The 14,205-nt window shown below is 51.5% G+C and overlaps 1 protein-coding gene across 1 annotated transcript; it reads right to left on the reverse strand.

Moving 5' to 3' along the window:
• Positions 1-50: 50 nt before the first annotated feature.
• RUVBL2 (RuvB like AAA ATPase 2) lies at positions 51-14,183 on the reverse strand. The gene is made up of 15 exons (XM_006208478.4): positions 13,833-14,183; positions 11,244-11,298; positions 9,156-9,211; positions 8,704-8,845; positions 7,325-7,454; positions 7,104-7,170; positions 4,749-4,855; positions 4,572-4,665; positions 4,086-4,209; positions 3,750-3,844; positions 3,536-3,654; positions 1,304-1,423; positions 759-888; positions 285-399; positions 51-162 (listed from the first exon to the last, which is right to left on the reverse strand). Exons 1-15 carry the CDS (start codon positions 13,842-13,844, stop codon positions 137-139), a joined length of 1,392 nt encoding a protein of 463 aa, XP_006208540.1. The 5' UTR covers positions 13,845-14,183; the 3' UTR covers positions 51-136.
• Positions 14,184-14,205: the final 22 nt, after the last annotated feature.

Raw genomic sequence — 14,205 nt, forward strand, 5'->3', positions numbered from 1 at the left:
GGGGGCTTGTACACCTGTGTACACACACACACACACACACACACGGTGGGTCCAGTTTCAGAACCATTTTATATAAAGTCACAGTGTCAGAACTCTGGTAGAAAATGGGGCAGGTGGGGGTGAGGGTGACATCAGCTCAGGAGGTGTCCATGGTTTCACCTTCTGTGGGGAGAAAGAAGGCCAGAGGGGTCAATGTGGCCTAGAGGGCGGGGCCTGAGCTCTCCAGGCCAGGTTCCCTCCCCCAGGCGGGCACTCCCAGGGTAGGGGACAGCAGGGACACTCACTGAGCTCGTTGAAGAGGAAGGCATCCTGATACTCCTTCATGTACTGCGTAGAACGTGACTCATCCAGAAAGAGCGAGTAGACCCGCTTGATGTCGTCCACCTGCACCTCCGTGCCCTGCTGGGGGGCACTGAGACCTTAGTGGGGCCCCTCTCGGGGGGTGTGTCAGGGCAGGGACTCTGGGGCCAGGTCTTCTGGGTTCAATTCCCACTGTGGCCACCTCCTGGCTGTGGGCCCCACCTCTCCACCCCTCAGTTTCTTCATCTGTGAAATGGACTTAACAGCACCAACTTGCAGTCCATAGATATTTACTCAGCACCTTCTGTGTGGTACAGAAATCAACCTGAGAGACCAAAGTCCCCTGCCTTTGAAAACCTAAGGTCTAGGACTAATCACAACCACCCAGGGAAAGCCCTGGGAACAGCGAGTCAGCCACTTGCTCATCCGACGCCTATGGGCGGACTCGGCCTGCTGACCTTGCGTTTCCGGCACACCAGGCTGGCAGCCGTGATGAGCTGGATGGCGTAGCGCAGCGAAGTCTCCAGCCCAATGCGGGTCAGCACTGTGTAGGCGTCCTCGCTCATTTCCACGTCTTCTTCCTCGCACCTTTGGGCAGGCAGGGGAGGGGGCGTTCAGCCAGGACTGGGGCTCTGACTGCAGCCACCCCATGACCCTTCCCTTGGGGGTCCTACTGGATCTCCCAGGAGGACACATGGAGTCCACATCACACAAAACGCAGAGCAAGAAGGGCCACGGAGGCACTGGGCCTAAACCTGGGCCTCCTGACCCTCTCTGTTCCAGGGCTCTTTCCCTGGTGTCAGTCACTAGCACGGCCCCTCAGAGCCCCTCCCCCATCAGAGGCCACTGCTGGGATGCCCAGTCCAGCCCGACTTCTTGCAGGCCCAATGGCCTCCCCCTCAGCCCTCAGTGTCCTCATGTGTCAAACAGAGCAGACACCCGCGCTGCCTCTCCCGCCCACCGCCTGGTCCTGCACCCAAATGCCAGGGGGCCCCGCCCACACCGGATGCGGAGGATCTGCTTTGTGTCTTTCTCGCTGTAGGGAGAGGTGGAGACGATCAACAGTCGGTCCAGCAGGTCAATGGGGATGCCGTGGGGGCTCTGGTAGCTGGTGCCTCGGATCCTGAGTGCGGGGAAAGGGAGGGCTGTCAGGGTGATGCTCCCAGGACTCAGGCAGCCATTCCTTCTTCCCAATATCCCTCCCCTCGCTCTCCATCACAACCCACTCACTGGGCCAAATACCAGGTGACCTTCAGCTCCTGGCTGGCGTCACCGCCTGGCTGTGCAGCCAGCCCCTGACTGCATCAATACCCCTCTAGAGCCAGGCTCGCTCTAGCTAGGTATCTATGTCTGGGATTACGGGATCAAGGTCCCATTCCTCTGAGCGCCACAGGGGAGGGACTGTGCCCGTCCTGTCCCCCACTGCATCTGGTCAGCCCAGGGCCTGGCCCATGACAGGTGCTAGGAAACAGCAGATTCCCATTACTCATGGTAATTCCATCATGCAGGGGTGAACACTCAATTAGCGAACAGTGAACTACCGCTCTTGAGGGAAATACATGGTTAGGTTCTTGTGAGCCTTCGGTCACCATTTTTGTCAACCAACCCACATATAACCTGGTTTCATGTGTTTCTGTTTAAAGTCCCCTTGTCTAATATATATTATTCACGACTTATTCATGCTGAACTCATCCAACAGCACTTGAACGTGTGCTTAAGGGACACTGGACAGCTGGGAGCCATTTTATCTATTTATTTTTATTTTATTTATTTATTTATTTTTAAATGGAGGGACTGAGGATTGAACCCAGGACCTTGTGCATGCTAAGTACGTGCTCTACCACTGAGCTATTGCCCATGGGGGCCATTTTAAATGGTGAAGTCACCACAAACAAAAAGCATACAATGTGACAAACATGGCACTAAAGAGATCTGTAAAAGGACACGTGTTTACAGCATGTGAGCTCAAACCAGAAAGCAGAGTGTGGCCCAGTTGGACCCTCATTTGGAGTGTCTACGGTGGGCAATTTGATCCTGTGCTGCTCTGCACACGTCCCCGAATGACTCAAAAAGTTGTCGTGAACACCGACTGGGAGGTTACAAATAAACTGTAGCGTGTGAGCAGGTTCACAAATACGGAATCTGCAGACAATGAGGACTGACTGGATTTGCTGACTCTCAGAAAGGCCCCTGTTCCCAAGGCCTGACCTGCAGTTGCTTCAAACGTGCTCCCAGCCGGTCTTCATCTAACCCTCAGGCATTTGGATAGCAAATTCTGGTCCTGCCACCGTCTCCATGTGACTTTGGGCAAGTCACTGGGCCTTGCTGCCCCCATCTTATAAGGGGGGCTGAGACACTCTCCAGCCCCTGAGCTCCTGTGGAGGGCCAAGCAGTTCATTCCAGAAAAGTGCTGAGCACAGAGCTGGGGACAACCTGCCCAGAGCCCCCAGCAGCCATGTTCCTTTCTTCCCTGTGCTTAAGCGGGCACATGGCCGCAGCACCGGAGGGGACAGCCCTCAGCCTCACGCAAGGCCATATACCCGAGCAGTGCTAGGCAATGGGTCCAGGTGGCTGTGCTGGCTGAAGCCTCCGGGCCCCAGTCACTTGTCCACCACTTCCTTCTCCCTCCCTGTGGACTCCTGACATGGAGGTGAAGCGGGGAAGAGCCAGCTGGGAGGACAGGGCAGAGCAACACCCCAGGGCAGAGGTTCCCAAGCTTTATGGTGTCTGGTGCCCTTCATGTCTTAGGAATCTTTCCATGGTATCCTCAAGCCAAGAGAAATACTAAGTTTCATTCCCTTTACTTCCATTAAGCAGTTAGGTAGAAGTGACTTAATTATAGTCGTTTACCCAGCATCCAACATACGTCACTGTGTGTCCTTCAAAAACTGAAAACATCCCACAGCCCTCCTGTGTTTTCTGTAGCACCCTGGGGTGCCTCGGTAGGCAGTTAGGGAACTGTAGTACTCTTAAGGGCTACAGGAACAAGACAGAAAGAACACGGTCCCCGGACTTCCCTGTGGAGCAGAGCTGCCCACCACCCACCATGTTTGAAGGAAAAGTACACCATCTCCTCTGGGCCATAGCATCCTTGTGGGCATCCTTGCTACTGCAGCTGAGCCAATTCCTCTCTAGTGAGGTGCTCAACAAATGTGCCCTGTCTAGCCTGTGGGACATCCACCGCCAGAGCACCCCATTCTCCACAGGGGCCCTTGAGGGGGCCGGCAGTGCTCACCGGGTGATGCCACGGTTGGTGGCCATGATGAGGACAGGCGCCATGTCACTCTCCAGGGCCCGGTTGAGGAAGGAGAAGCTCTCGATGTCCAGCATGTGGACCTCGTCAATAAACAGCACCTGGGAGCCATTGGGGTGGATGTCAAATCCACCACCCGTCCCCCGTCTTCTCCTGTGCTTCCCCACCCACCACTGCCACCTGCCCCAGTACTCACACCGGGGATGATCTCTGCTTTGCCCTCCTCCCGCCACTCGGCCACTTTGGCATTGATCTGCTCTCGGACTTCTGATTTGATCTCCCCTGTGTCACCTGTGAGAGGCAGGGGTGGCGGAGGGCCATCAGAGAGGAGACAGGGATCCAGGGCCGGAGGGTGGATGAAGACGGAGAAAGATGGGATGTGGGGGGCAGAGGGAAGAGAGACCAAGGCCGGAATGACAATGTAATAGGAGTGCGGGGGAGTTGGAAACAGCCCAGAGAGGAGGAACAGAGTCAGAGAACCCAGGAGGGAGGAAGGGAAGCCACCAGGCCAGGGGGAGCAGGACTGCCTCACCTGAGAAGAGGGCCAGGAAGCCCTGGGTGCGGGAGTTGATGACGTCGATCTCATGCAGGGACACAGTGTGCACCACCTCCTTGCGTTTCTGGAGCTCCCCATCCGGACACTGCACGAACTTGGTCTATGGGGGCAGGGTGCAGCATAGAGGGCAGAGACAGCAGAAAAGAGCATGAAGGGTTCCAAAGGAGCTGTCTAGGGGAGATTGGGGCTCCCTGGAATGGGGCTGGGAATCCAGATGGGGGTTATCCAGAAACCCCAGGCGCAAGAGGTAGACAAGGCAGGGCATATAAGAACATATGGGGGGTCCCTGGAGGACCTGGAAACCATGAGCAAAGTGCCCAGATAAGGAACCCCAGCTGTCCCGCAGGTACAGGGAAGCGGTTGGGGTGACAGGAGGATCCAGACCCTGTGGCCCTGGGGGTGATGGAGAAGATAGAAACATCCTGGTGCCTGGATCGAGGAGACCCCAGAGCCCCAACCCACCTGGGAGCCCATGGCATCATAGTCGCGAGCGCGAGTGAAGGAACGTCCCAGCTTGGAGATCTTGCCCGTGGCCTTGTCAATGGTGATCACATCCCTGCAGGGAAGGAGGGCAGAGGTGAGGAAAGGAAGGGCCGAAGCTCCCCGCACTGGCCACCTGGTGCGGCCCCCAGTGCTCACCCAGCCTGGACCTTGTCTTTGGTCAGGGACTCGATCATCTTGGTGCCCAGGTCGTATATGGTCTCCATCTCTGTGGTCTTGAGGGTTAGCTTGCCCACCTTGGAGCCCTGAGGGGTGACATGCCAGGCAAGGGGCTCAGAGAGGGCCCCAATGTCTCCCCAACACAGCTTCAGAACAGACATGACAGTGGGGCAGCTTTGGGGTCTTGATGGAGATATTCAGTAGCACAACGGTGGTGATCGCTTCGTGGGTGCACAGGTGTGTCAAAACCTAATATCCTGCAAACCTTCAAGGGCGTGGCTAATTGTAAGTCAACTGCACCTTAATGAAGCTATTACTTAAAAGCCAGTCAGGATAACGAATATATGTATATTCATGCATAACTGAAGTATTGTGCTGTACACCAGAAATTGACACAACATTGTAAACTGACAATACTTCAATTAAAAAAAAAAGCTAGTCAGGAAACAAATGAAAACTTAAAAGACAAAGTCTATAAAAACAACAGGTATACTACAATTTAAAAAACAACAAAACAACAGGGACTTTAGAGCCCCCAGAATGGTCAAGGGGGTCCCACTCTAACATTCCTTTTTTATACCCAAATAAAAGGCGGTTTTTGTTGATCACAAACCCAGAAGACAGAGCTAAGTTAAACACAGCTAAGAAAACAAAAATGCCACACCCCTTCCCACAAGATAAGCTATGAAAACAAAATGCCAGATTCCCTCTCCACAGGATAAACAGTCACCAAGTCTGGGCTTTTCCCCCAGCATATCCAAGTCTCTCCTGTTTCCTGGAATTGTTTCTACAGTGAGCTGCTCCCTTTGTAGGGACAGGTGGCAGGATAAAAGGACAGGGGTTGGGGAGGGAGTTATTCCAATTAAAAATAATAATACTAATAAAAGAAGGATGTATCCATGGGTTTCTTTTGTAATTGGAATCTAATTTAAAGAACTATCTAGAGAATAGCTTTCCCTATACGTAAATATTCTCCTACCACCTTTTTTTTTTTTTTAAAGTATAGTCAGTTTACAGTGTTGTGTCAATTTCTGGTCCTACCAGATTTTTACAAGTCAAAATTTAATTGCCAGTAGATGGGACTAATTTAGGAGGCTGTTAAGAGTTAAAAGGGCAAGTTGTCAAGAAATAGTAGTTTTTTCAATAAACAAGTTTGCTATTACTTTTTCTTAAAAGTGCAAGTTGCTGTAATTACAATTTCCAATGAAAATGAAGAGTAAATGAAAAAAAGAGAATGGTGTCCACGTGACAAGACACAGAAACACGGAGGGCGACTATGCATTAGGTTAATGGTTGAAGCACGTTTCAGATTTATTTAGCATTTTATTAGCAGTTGTAACTTGATAATTAAAAGAGAACTATGCATATAGATGAACCTCAATAACACTAAATGAAAGAGCCAGACACAAAAAAATCATACATTGCATGATTTCATTTATATGAAATGCCCAGAACAGGCAAATCCAGAGACAGAAAATAGATTTGTGGTTGCCAGGGGCTGGGGGCCAGAGGGGAAGGACAGAGACTTTAAAAACTGGTTGATGATTAATTTTGTGTTATGTGATTTTACCTCAGTTAAAAAGAGAGACCTATAGAAAACTGTAAGACGAAGGGAAACCAGACTATGAAAAAAGACTCAAGAGATAACGAACTTTTTTAGATGGGCAATAGAGTGTCTTGGAATGCACAGTTGGGTGATGAAACTAAAGAAACTCAAGCAGGTGAGGGCAGCTACTTCTGTGGGGAGACTTGGGGGTACTGCAGAAAGAGGTCTACAGAAGGGGCTTGGGAGGCAAAGTTCTAGTATTTTATCTTGATGGTATTTATGAGGATTTTTGCTTTATAATAATTTGACTACATGCTTATTTTACATGTTTCTTTGTATCTGCTTTATTTTGCAAGGTTAAAAAAAAATCTTAGCTTAATCCATTAAATAAAAAAAATAAACCTAGTTATCTGCCCCCACCAAAAAATTTTTTTTTAATCTTAGCTTAAAAAATGGGAGTGAATCATACCTCACTTAAGCTGGGCGGTAAACGCCTTTTGGGTACTAGGCTGTATAAATCCCACAGAATGGGTTTTCAAGCCTAACTGTCAGGAATTTAACTGTGAGAAAATTCTAGAAAATTCTTGGTCATTCCACCACTTGGTTTTAATTGCTCACAGTGCCCCTGACAAATGGATGAACTGCTGTCAACTCAGCTGGCCCCCTGTGGTGGGCACACAGATGGCTCCGTCCTAAATCTCTAATCTTCCGTGGGATTGGGACCTGAGTGCAGACCTGACACCCCCACCCTCCAGCTCTGGAGGTGGCCTAGACTTGGGAGCACTCACCGTCCCTGTTGCTGGCCGATCTATCTGGATCTCCACCACCTCCCCTTCGATGATCTCGGTCTCCTCCCTGGCCAGAAAACAGATCTAAGGAGAGAGCCCTGGGCGCTCAGGCATCGCTCACTCCTATGAGCCCTCGGGCACAGGGCAAGCTGGCCAGGGCCAGGCTGAGGGCAGGGGGGGCATCCCAAGGCTGCTGGGAGCCGGCACCGCCCCCTGCTTACTTGATGCGAACGCCGATGGAGCGTCGGAAGGCCTGTGTCAGTGCCTCTGTCTTGCTCATCTCCAAGGAGAAGATCTCACTGCCCGCGATGGCCGTGAACGGGGTATCGGGGCCCAGGGCCTGCGCCATGCCTGGGGGGAGGCAGTCTGGGTAGAGGGGGCAGGCCTGGCACCAGGTCCCCAACACCCACTCTGTGGTAAACCAGCTCTTCTCCTTCCTCAGGAAGGAGAGCAGAAGAGAGGGGCCGAGCGCTGGGGGCAGACAGGGAGACATGGAGAAAGGGAGGGAGGGGGCTGGGTCTGGAGGCCTGGATTAGAATCCCATGTGCTCAGAGGGTAAACCGTATGAATTTATAATCTTTCCAAGCCACCTCACAGGACGTGGGAACTCTTCTTGGTCCCCTTCACAGACGTGTGTCACACTCTACACCTAGGTCTCCTGCCTGCTACTGTCTGATCAGGAGACTCCCAGACATCCTGCAAGTCTTAGTTCAGGCCCTGACTTACCTGGGAAGTCTCTCCTGACAACTGCCACCTCATTCTCTCCCCACCACCCCTCGCTGGGATGGGAGCCTCCTCTGCTCATTACCCTGAATGGGACCCTGTCCACGAACACCTGCCCCAGACTGGAAGCTCCTTAATGTCCGGGCTTTGGTCTTACTCATCTCAGTGACCTCAGTGTCTAGTCCAGGGCCTAGCACACCAGTCTAGTCCATGACTGCTACTTTATCTTAACTGGAGACCTAGCTGTTACCTTGATTCTCACTGCCTGGTGGGAGTGAGTGGGAAGAAAGGAGAGTCCAGGAAAGCTCAGGAAACTGAGGAAAAGATGTCTGAATAGGGTTTTGAAGGGTGGATAGGAGCTCAACAAGGATGAGGGACAGTTGTGAATAAAAAGCTCTTAAGTCAATAATGGCTTTCAGAAGAGCCTGCTGGTTGTCTATATGCCCACCTTTCCCATCTTCCTTAGTTCTAGAACTCCCATTTTACTAAGGAAGCAGTGGTCCCAATAAAAATATAAAAAAAAGTTTTAATGTCTTACTCTCCCATGCAACAAAGGGTGGCCATTTGATTAAGGTTTAGTCAATAAAATAGAAGCAACAGTGCATGGGAGTACTAAGGCAGCTGCTCAAAGGGAGCTCTCTCTAGGAGGTATCCCCTCATTGCAATTTCTCTTTCTCCTTCTACCTACATGGAATATGGGTGGGAAGGCTGAAGCCTAGGCCACCTTCTTGCAACACGAGGTGACCTTGCCATGGAATGAAGCCGGAATGTTAAAGCCACTGCCATTTGGGGCTGTCTATTAAATGTGGCTGAACCTGACTTGACTTACACAGGAGGGATGAGCCCAGAAGAGCTCTTACCCCAAGAGGTCACTTACCCATGGCGATGGCTGTCTTCCCGGTGCCTGGCTGGCCAGCGATGAGGACTGCCCGCCCAGCAATCTTCCCTTCCCGGATCATCTCCAGCACCACGCCGGCTGCCCGCCGGGCTGCCAGCTGGCCTACCATGCCCTGGGAAGCCTGGGGGTGGGAGGCGACAGAGTACATAAGATGACTTCCTACTGGGTGACCACTGCATTTCCACCACCTCCAGGTTAGCGAGATGAAAGAGTACATTGTCAGCTGGTACTTCAGAAAAAGGCCAAGAAAGCCTTTTCTATCCCAATTTTTTTTTAAGACCAATAAAACTCCATGTGTGGCTGAATTTTATAAATACACAGCCAAATGTGTGGAAGATCCTAACACAGCCCCCACGGTCCTCAGGGCCCTGGGTACCCTCCACCTGAGGCCTCCAGGGAGCAGCCGTCCACCCCGGCCCCCTGGGCTCTACCTGTCGTGGCTCCAAGGCATCGTCTAGCCCCAGTCCCCGGATATGGGAGTGAGCACCTGTGTGCAGGAAAAGAACCAGAAGACATGGTTACTAGCCAGCTAGCGGCAATGCGTGGCCTGAGGGAGAGGGCTTCCCCACTGAGCCCTGGTTTCCTCCTTGGTCATACGGGGGCCCCAAATCCCCATTTCACCGGGAGGACAGCCTGGCAATGGTAAAGGCTCCATATACAAGAATGGCTCTTGGGATGGAGAACAGATTAGTGGCTGCTAGGGGTTAAGGACTTGGTGGGAGGGAGCGGAAAGAGGAGGAGATGGGTGTGACTATAAGAGAGTATTGAGGGGGATGTTTGCGGTGATGGAATAGGTCTGTATCTTGATTACGGGGTTGATGTACAAATCTACTCGTGATTAAACTGCATAGAACTTTATACATACACAAATGCATATAAAACTGGCAAAGTCTGAGTAAGATTTGTGGATTGTACTAATGTCAATTTCCTGGTTTTGTTATAGTTATTAAGGCGTTACCATTGGGGGAAATTGGGTGAAGAGTACATGGAAACTCTCTGCACTTCTTTTTAAACTTACTATAAATAATCTGTAATTGTTTCAAAATAAAACCATGATCAAAAAAAGAGTGGCCCCTAGGCTACATCGTGGCCTAAGTGACCTCACAGGTTCTAATCTCATCCCATGTAGCCCTAAGAAATGAGAGTCCCAGCTATTACCACCTGGGAGCACACCTGGAGCTCCCTCATTGATTGACACGGACTCAGGGAGGAGTTCAGAGAGGTTAGATCCCTAGTCTAAGACCACACAGCCAGTGAGAGGGCACTTGTTTTTGTAAATAAAGTTTTATTGGCACTCAGCCACGTCCATTCACTTATACACTGCCTGCAGCTGCTCCGGCACTACTGCAGCAGAACTGAATGTTTTTGATAGAAAAGATTTACTTTCTGGTCCTTTAAGAAAAGATCTGTCAGTGGGGAGGGTAACAGCTCAGTGGTAGAGCACATGCTTAGCACGTATGAGGTCCTGAGTTCAATCCCCAGTACCTCCACTAAAAAAAAAAAGAAGAAATAAAGAAAAATAAAAAAGTTTTGTTGACCCCTGCATTGGACCCTGAGCGCCCCGAGGGCAGTGACCAGGTGCAGCTACTGTCTCCTGGGTCCTCAGCTCCCAGCAGGGCTGGCCCGTGATAGCTGAAACCATGGCAGCACCTGCACATTAAGGGCTTCACCTTATTCAACCGTGTATCAACCACAGAGGTGAATTACTCTATCTCCTTTTTGCAGATAAGGAAACTGAGGCACAGAGAGCAACCAGCCCCTCAGGACACGGCTCAGAAGTGGTACCAGCAGCATGCTTCCAGAACCCACGCTCATAGCCAAAAGCCCTTTACTGCATCTCTCGGAGACACTGAATGAATGAATGAGTGTAGTTTCTTCCCTGCAAGTAAAGCTCTTTGCGAAGTCTACACCCCACTGCCCCTACTACACCCCAACTGACTGCTCCCGGGGGAGCACAAACTGGGGGCTTGACTGCTCTGAGTCTTGGTCACCTTGGCTAAAAATGGGATGAGAGTCACATGAGGCAACTTGTGGGGCTATTGCAGATTCAGGGGATGCAAACTCACGTATTCAGTGGTTATCTGTAGAGCATCTAGTTGGCCAGGTCCCATGCTGGGGGGACAGCTAGGAAGGAGCCAGACCAGGTCACCGCCCTCACAGAGCTGATGCCCCCAAAGGGACAGTCAGTGCAAAGGCAACCCCAGAAAGCACTCAGCAAATATCCACAAACATGATTTCTAAGCAGGATGCTGGGGAGTCTGGGAGCCCCACCAAGGGCTCCCCTGCCAGGGCAGCCAAGCCAACAGCAGTAAAGCCTGGGTTTGGGCCTGGCATGGTCTCCCCTGAGCCTTCTGACCCCGCTTTGGAACTCAGGACCCTCCCTTCTTCGACAAGGTGGGCGTAGTGGGGAGGAAGAGTGCCCAGGATGCCTCCCTCTCGGGGGTCCTGGGTAAGTTGGCTCTGTCAGGGTGCAGGGGCAGTCAGGGGCTGGATCCTGTTACTGATCCACACTCACTCACCGATACGCTCAATCCTCGTCACATCACGGATCTCTGGGACCTTGGTTGTGGCTGTCTGGGGTCAGAGGAAGACGCGTCAGTAGAGCCTTCATGGTCCCGGTTTTCACCAACCCCTCCTCTGTCCCTCCTGCCAGCCTCCCACAAGACAGTCCTCTTCACTCCTCCTCATGGGTAGGCTGGCAGCCCAAACACCAGCCCCCCCCTCAGTTGTCACCCATTAAGGCTGGCTGGTTGACCCCATGACACTGTCAAGTCCCAGGAAGACAAGGACTGTGTCTATCTCGTTCACAGCCCCGTCCCCAGGGCTGGGCACACATTCGGTGGCCAGGAGTTATTTGCTGAAGGAAGAACTCCTCCCAACCCCCCAGGGCTGTAAGGACAGGTGCAGAGCAGGCGTCAACTTGGACATGTTCTGGCCCCTGCTGATTTCCCAGCACCCCTGGCATCTCTCTGCCCTAGCCCTGTCACGAGGCCTTAGAATGTGCAGGTGCCTGAGTCCAGCCTGCTCTCCCCACTGCCCTCACTGAATCTGAACAAGCATCATTCATCAAGGGACCTCCCTGAACTCAGCCTCTGCCTGGCTAGTTCTAGGGTCTCTAGATGTCCAGACAGAAGGAAGGGCCTCCTCTGGGAGCCCAATCTCCCTGTGTAACCTCACATTCACAAGGGAGACTGCTGGATCGATGTTCTTGGCTTCAACAGACGTGAGTCCCAGGAAGGGCCAGACCACATCTCATTGGTTCCCTTCAGGGCTCAGTGTTTAGGGTCTCAATAAACGATGTCCTGACATGCTGAGCTCATTCAACAAGCCAGTAGAGAGGCCACCTGTGTCCCCAGTTCTCCAAAGAGAGAAGTCAGCCACTGTCCCTTCTCATGTGGGGGAGAGAGATGAGTCAACACCACCTGGGACAATTCCAGAACCCAAGGGAGATCCACTCAAATATTCATGGCAGTGTTAGTCATAATCAAGAGGTAGAAAAAACCCAAAATGTCCATCGATGGATGAATGGATGAACAAAGTGTGGGGTAGCCATACCACAGATTTTCAGCCATGAAAAAGGAGTGGAATCTGATCCACGTTACAATATGGATGAATCTGGAAAACATGCCGAGTGGAAGAAGCCAGACACGAAAGGTCACGTGTTGTAGGATTCCATTTATGTGAAATGTCCAGAATAGGTAAATCCAGAGACAGGAAGTAGGTTAGTGGTTGTCTGGGGCTGACAAAGAAAGGGAGGCCTAAGAAGCCAGCTTGTTGCCCCAGCTCCTTGGCCACTTTCCCCCAACTCTCTTCCTCCTCACAGGTCTCCTACCAGAATGAGAGGAGATGCAGGCATCCAACCAGAGGAGACCCCTCCTCTCTCTGGAATCAAGAGTTCAGACCTCCTTGTGACCACACAGGGTCACAAGCCTCCTCCCTTGCTGTTTGTGACCCGTCCCACTTACTCTCATTAGAACTTCGTCACTGCCCCTAAACCACTATCAGAGGATTGAGAACATTCTCCCATCCACCCCTACACAGCCTAGCAGACTCTAATCCAGGCAAAAAATAGAGACACTGATCCAGAAATCCAAACCTTGGGTAATCCCAACATAAACGTACAAGCCTCCATAAAACCTTTCCTTTCACCATAAGCCTCTCCCACCTACCACTGCCCCCAATTCCATGGAAACAGAGGTCATTAGAGAACTCAGATCCTACCATCCCCTCATACTTCCAATACTTCATTCACATGCATGGGAACTGGGTCTCAGGAGTGTGGTTTCTGTCCTTTCCTTTTCCACTTCCCTATTCACCCCTTTTGCCATGGCAACAGAAACAGACTCAAATTTCACCCCTCAGACACCAGTACTCTCACCTCGACCCTATCTTCACCTTGACTGGGGTCACCTTGGGAACCTAGGCACCTGGAAGCCATGTCCAACCCCCAAGGTAAGGACACTTTCCTTCTTCATTCAGATGTTTCTTGAGAAAGTACTCGGTGCCTGGCCCCGTGTACCTAGTCTCTCCCTAATGGAGTTCACATGCACTCATTCATTGATCATCCAAACTGAGCACACCCCTATCAGGTGCTGGAAATATTAAAATGACCCAAACCATCCCATGACAAGATTCCAAGCTAGTGTGTCCCTGGCCCTTTCCCCTCTCCACTGACACCCTCTGGGCTCTCAACACTCTTACCGCTCCGGATTCAATAAGCAACTGAACGATTTCAAGCACACAGGACAGGTCCCCAACTGCACTTCCTTCCTGTACTCAGGTACCATTCACGCCATCAACAACCCAAGACTGCTGGATGGCTTGGAGCCCAAGACACTGTAACCTTCATCAGACTTTAAGGCAAAGGACTGCAGAACTGGCCACTGATTGCGCCCAGAGGACTGGACGTTGTAATTCTTATAATATGATGGAGTCAGATTTGACCACTGAGACCGTAAATATTCACTTGAACCCAGGATTCCAAGATCCTAGTCCCTTCTTTTTTCTACCCTCAGACCCAGGAGCCCAGGCCCCGGCTAAGATCCAAGAGTTCAGGTCCAGCCCCCTCCTCCATGAGACTCCTCAGCCCTCCGCATGCCGACACTCACCACGGTTGCCATGATGCTCACCAACCGCCAATATCCTAGCGGAAACGGAAACGAGCTAGGAAAGAGGCGTTCTGGCCCCTCTAGACTGCCAGGTCCTCCAAAACTCTCGATGGTTCTTTATAAATATGCAAATTATCCTGCTGGGGCGTGGCATCACTCTTTAGGCCCCGCCCATCCGCCGCAGCTGTACTGGAAGATGAGTTCCCAGAACCTCTAGGTCTATAACCCATGCCTCATGGCTCCTCCTCCTCTTACTCAATCTTCCTTGCTGAGGTCGATTGCAAAATTCTTAACACTTCTTTGGCAACCACACGTTCCCCACGCTTCCTTTCTTCCTTATCCACCGTCTTCCCTCCCCCCGCCAACTTTGGGG

Source organism: Vicugna pacos, chromosome 9, assembly GCF_048564905.1.
Source record: "Vicugna pacos chromosome 9, VicPac4, whole genome shotgun sequence".
NCBI lineage: Eukaryota > Metazoa > Chordata > Mammalia > Artiodactyla > Camelidae > Vicugna > Vicugna pacos.

Excerpts from the sequence above, each read along its gene's own strand:
- RUVBL2 (XM_006208478.4), bottom strand. Across the intron at positions 889-1,303 it reads AAGCAGATCCTCCGCATCCG|GTGCGAGGAAGAAGACGTGG; the intron begins GTGTGGGCGGGG and ends GCCTGCCCAAAG. Across the intron at positions 400-758 it reads TGGTGTGCCGGAAACGCAAG|GGCACGGAGGTGCAGGTGGA; the intron begins GTCAGCAGGCCG and ends GCCCCCCAGCAG.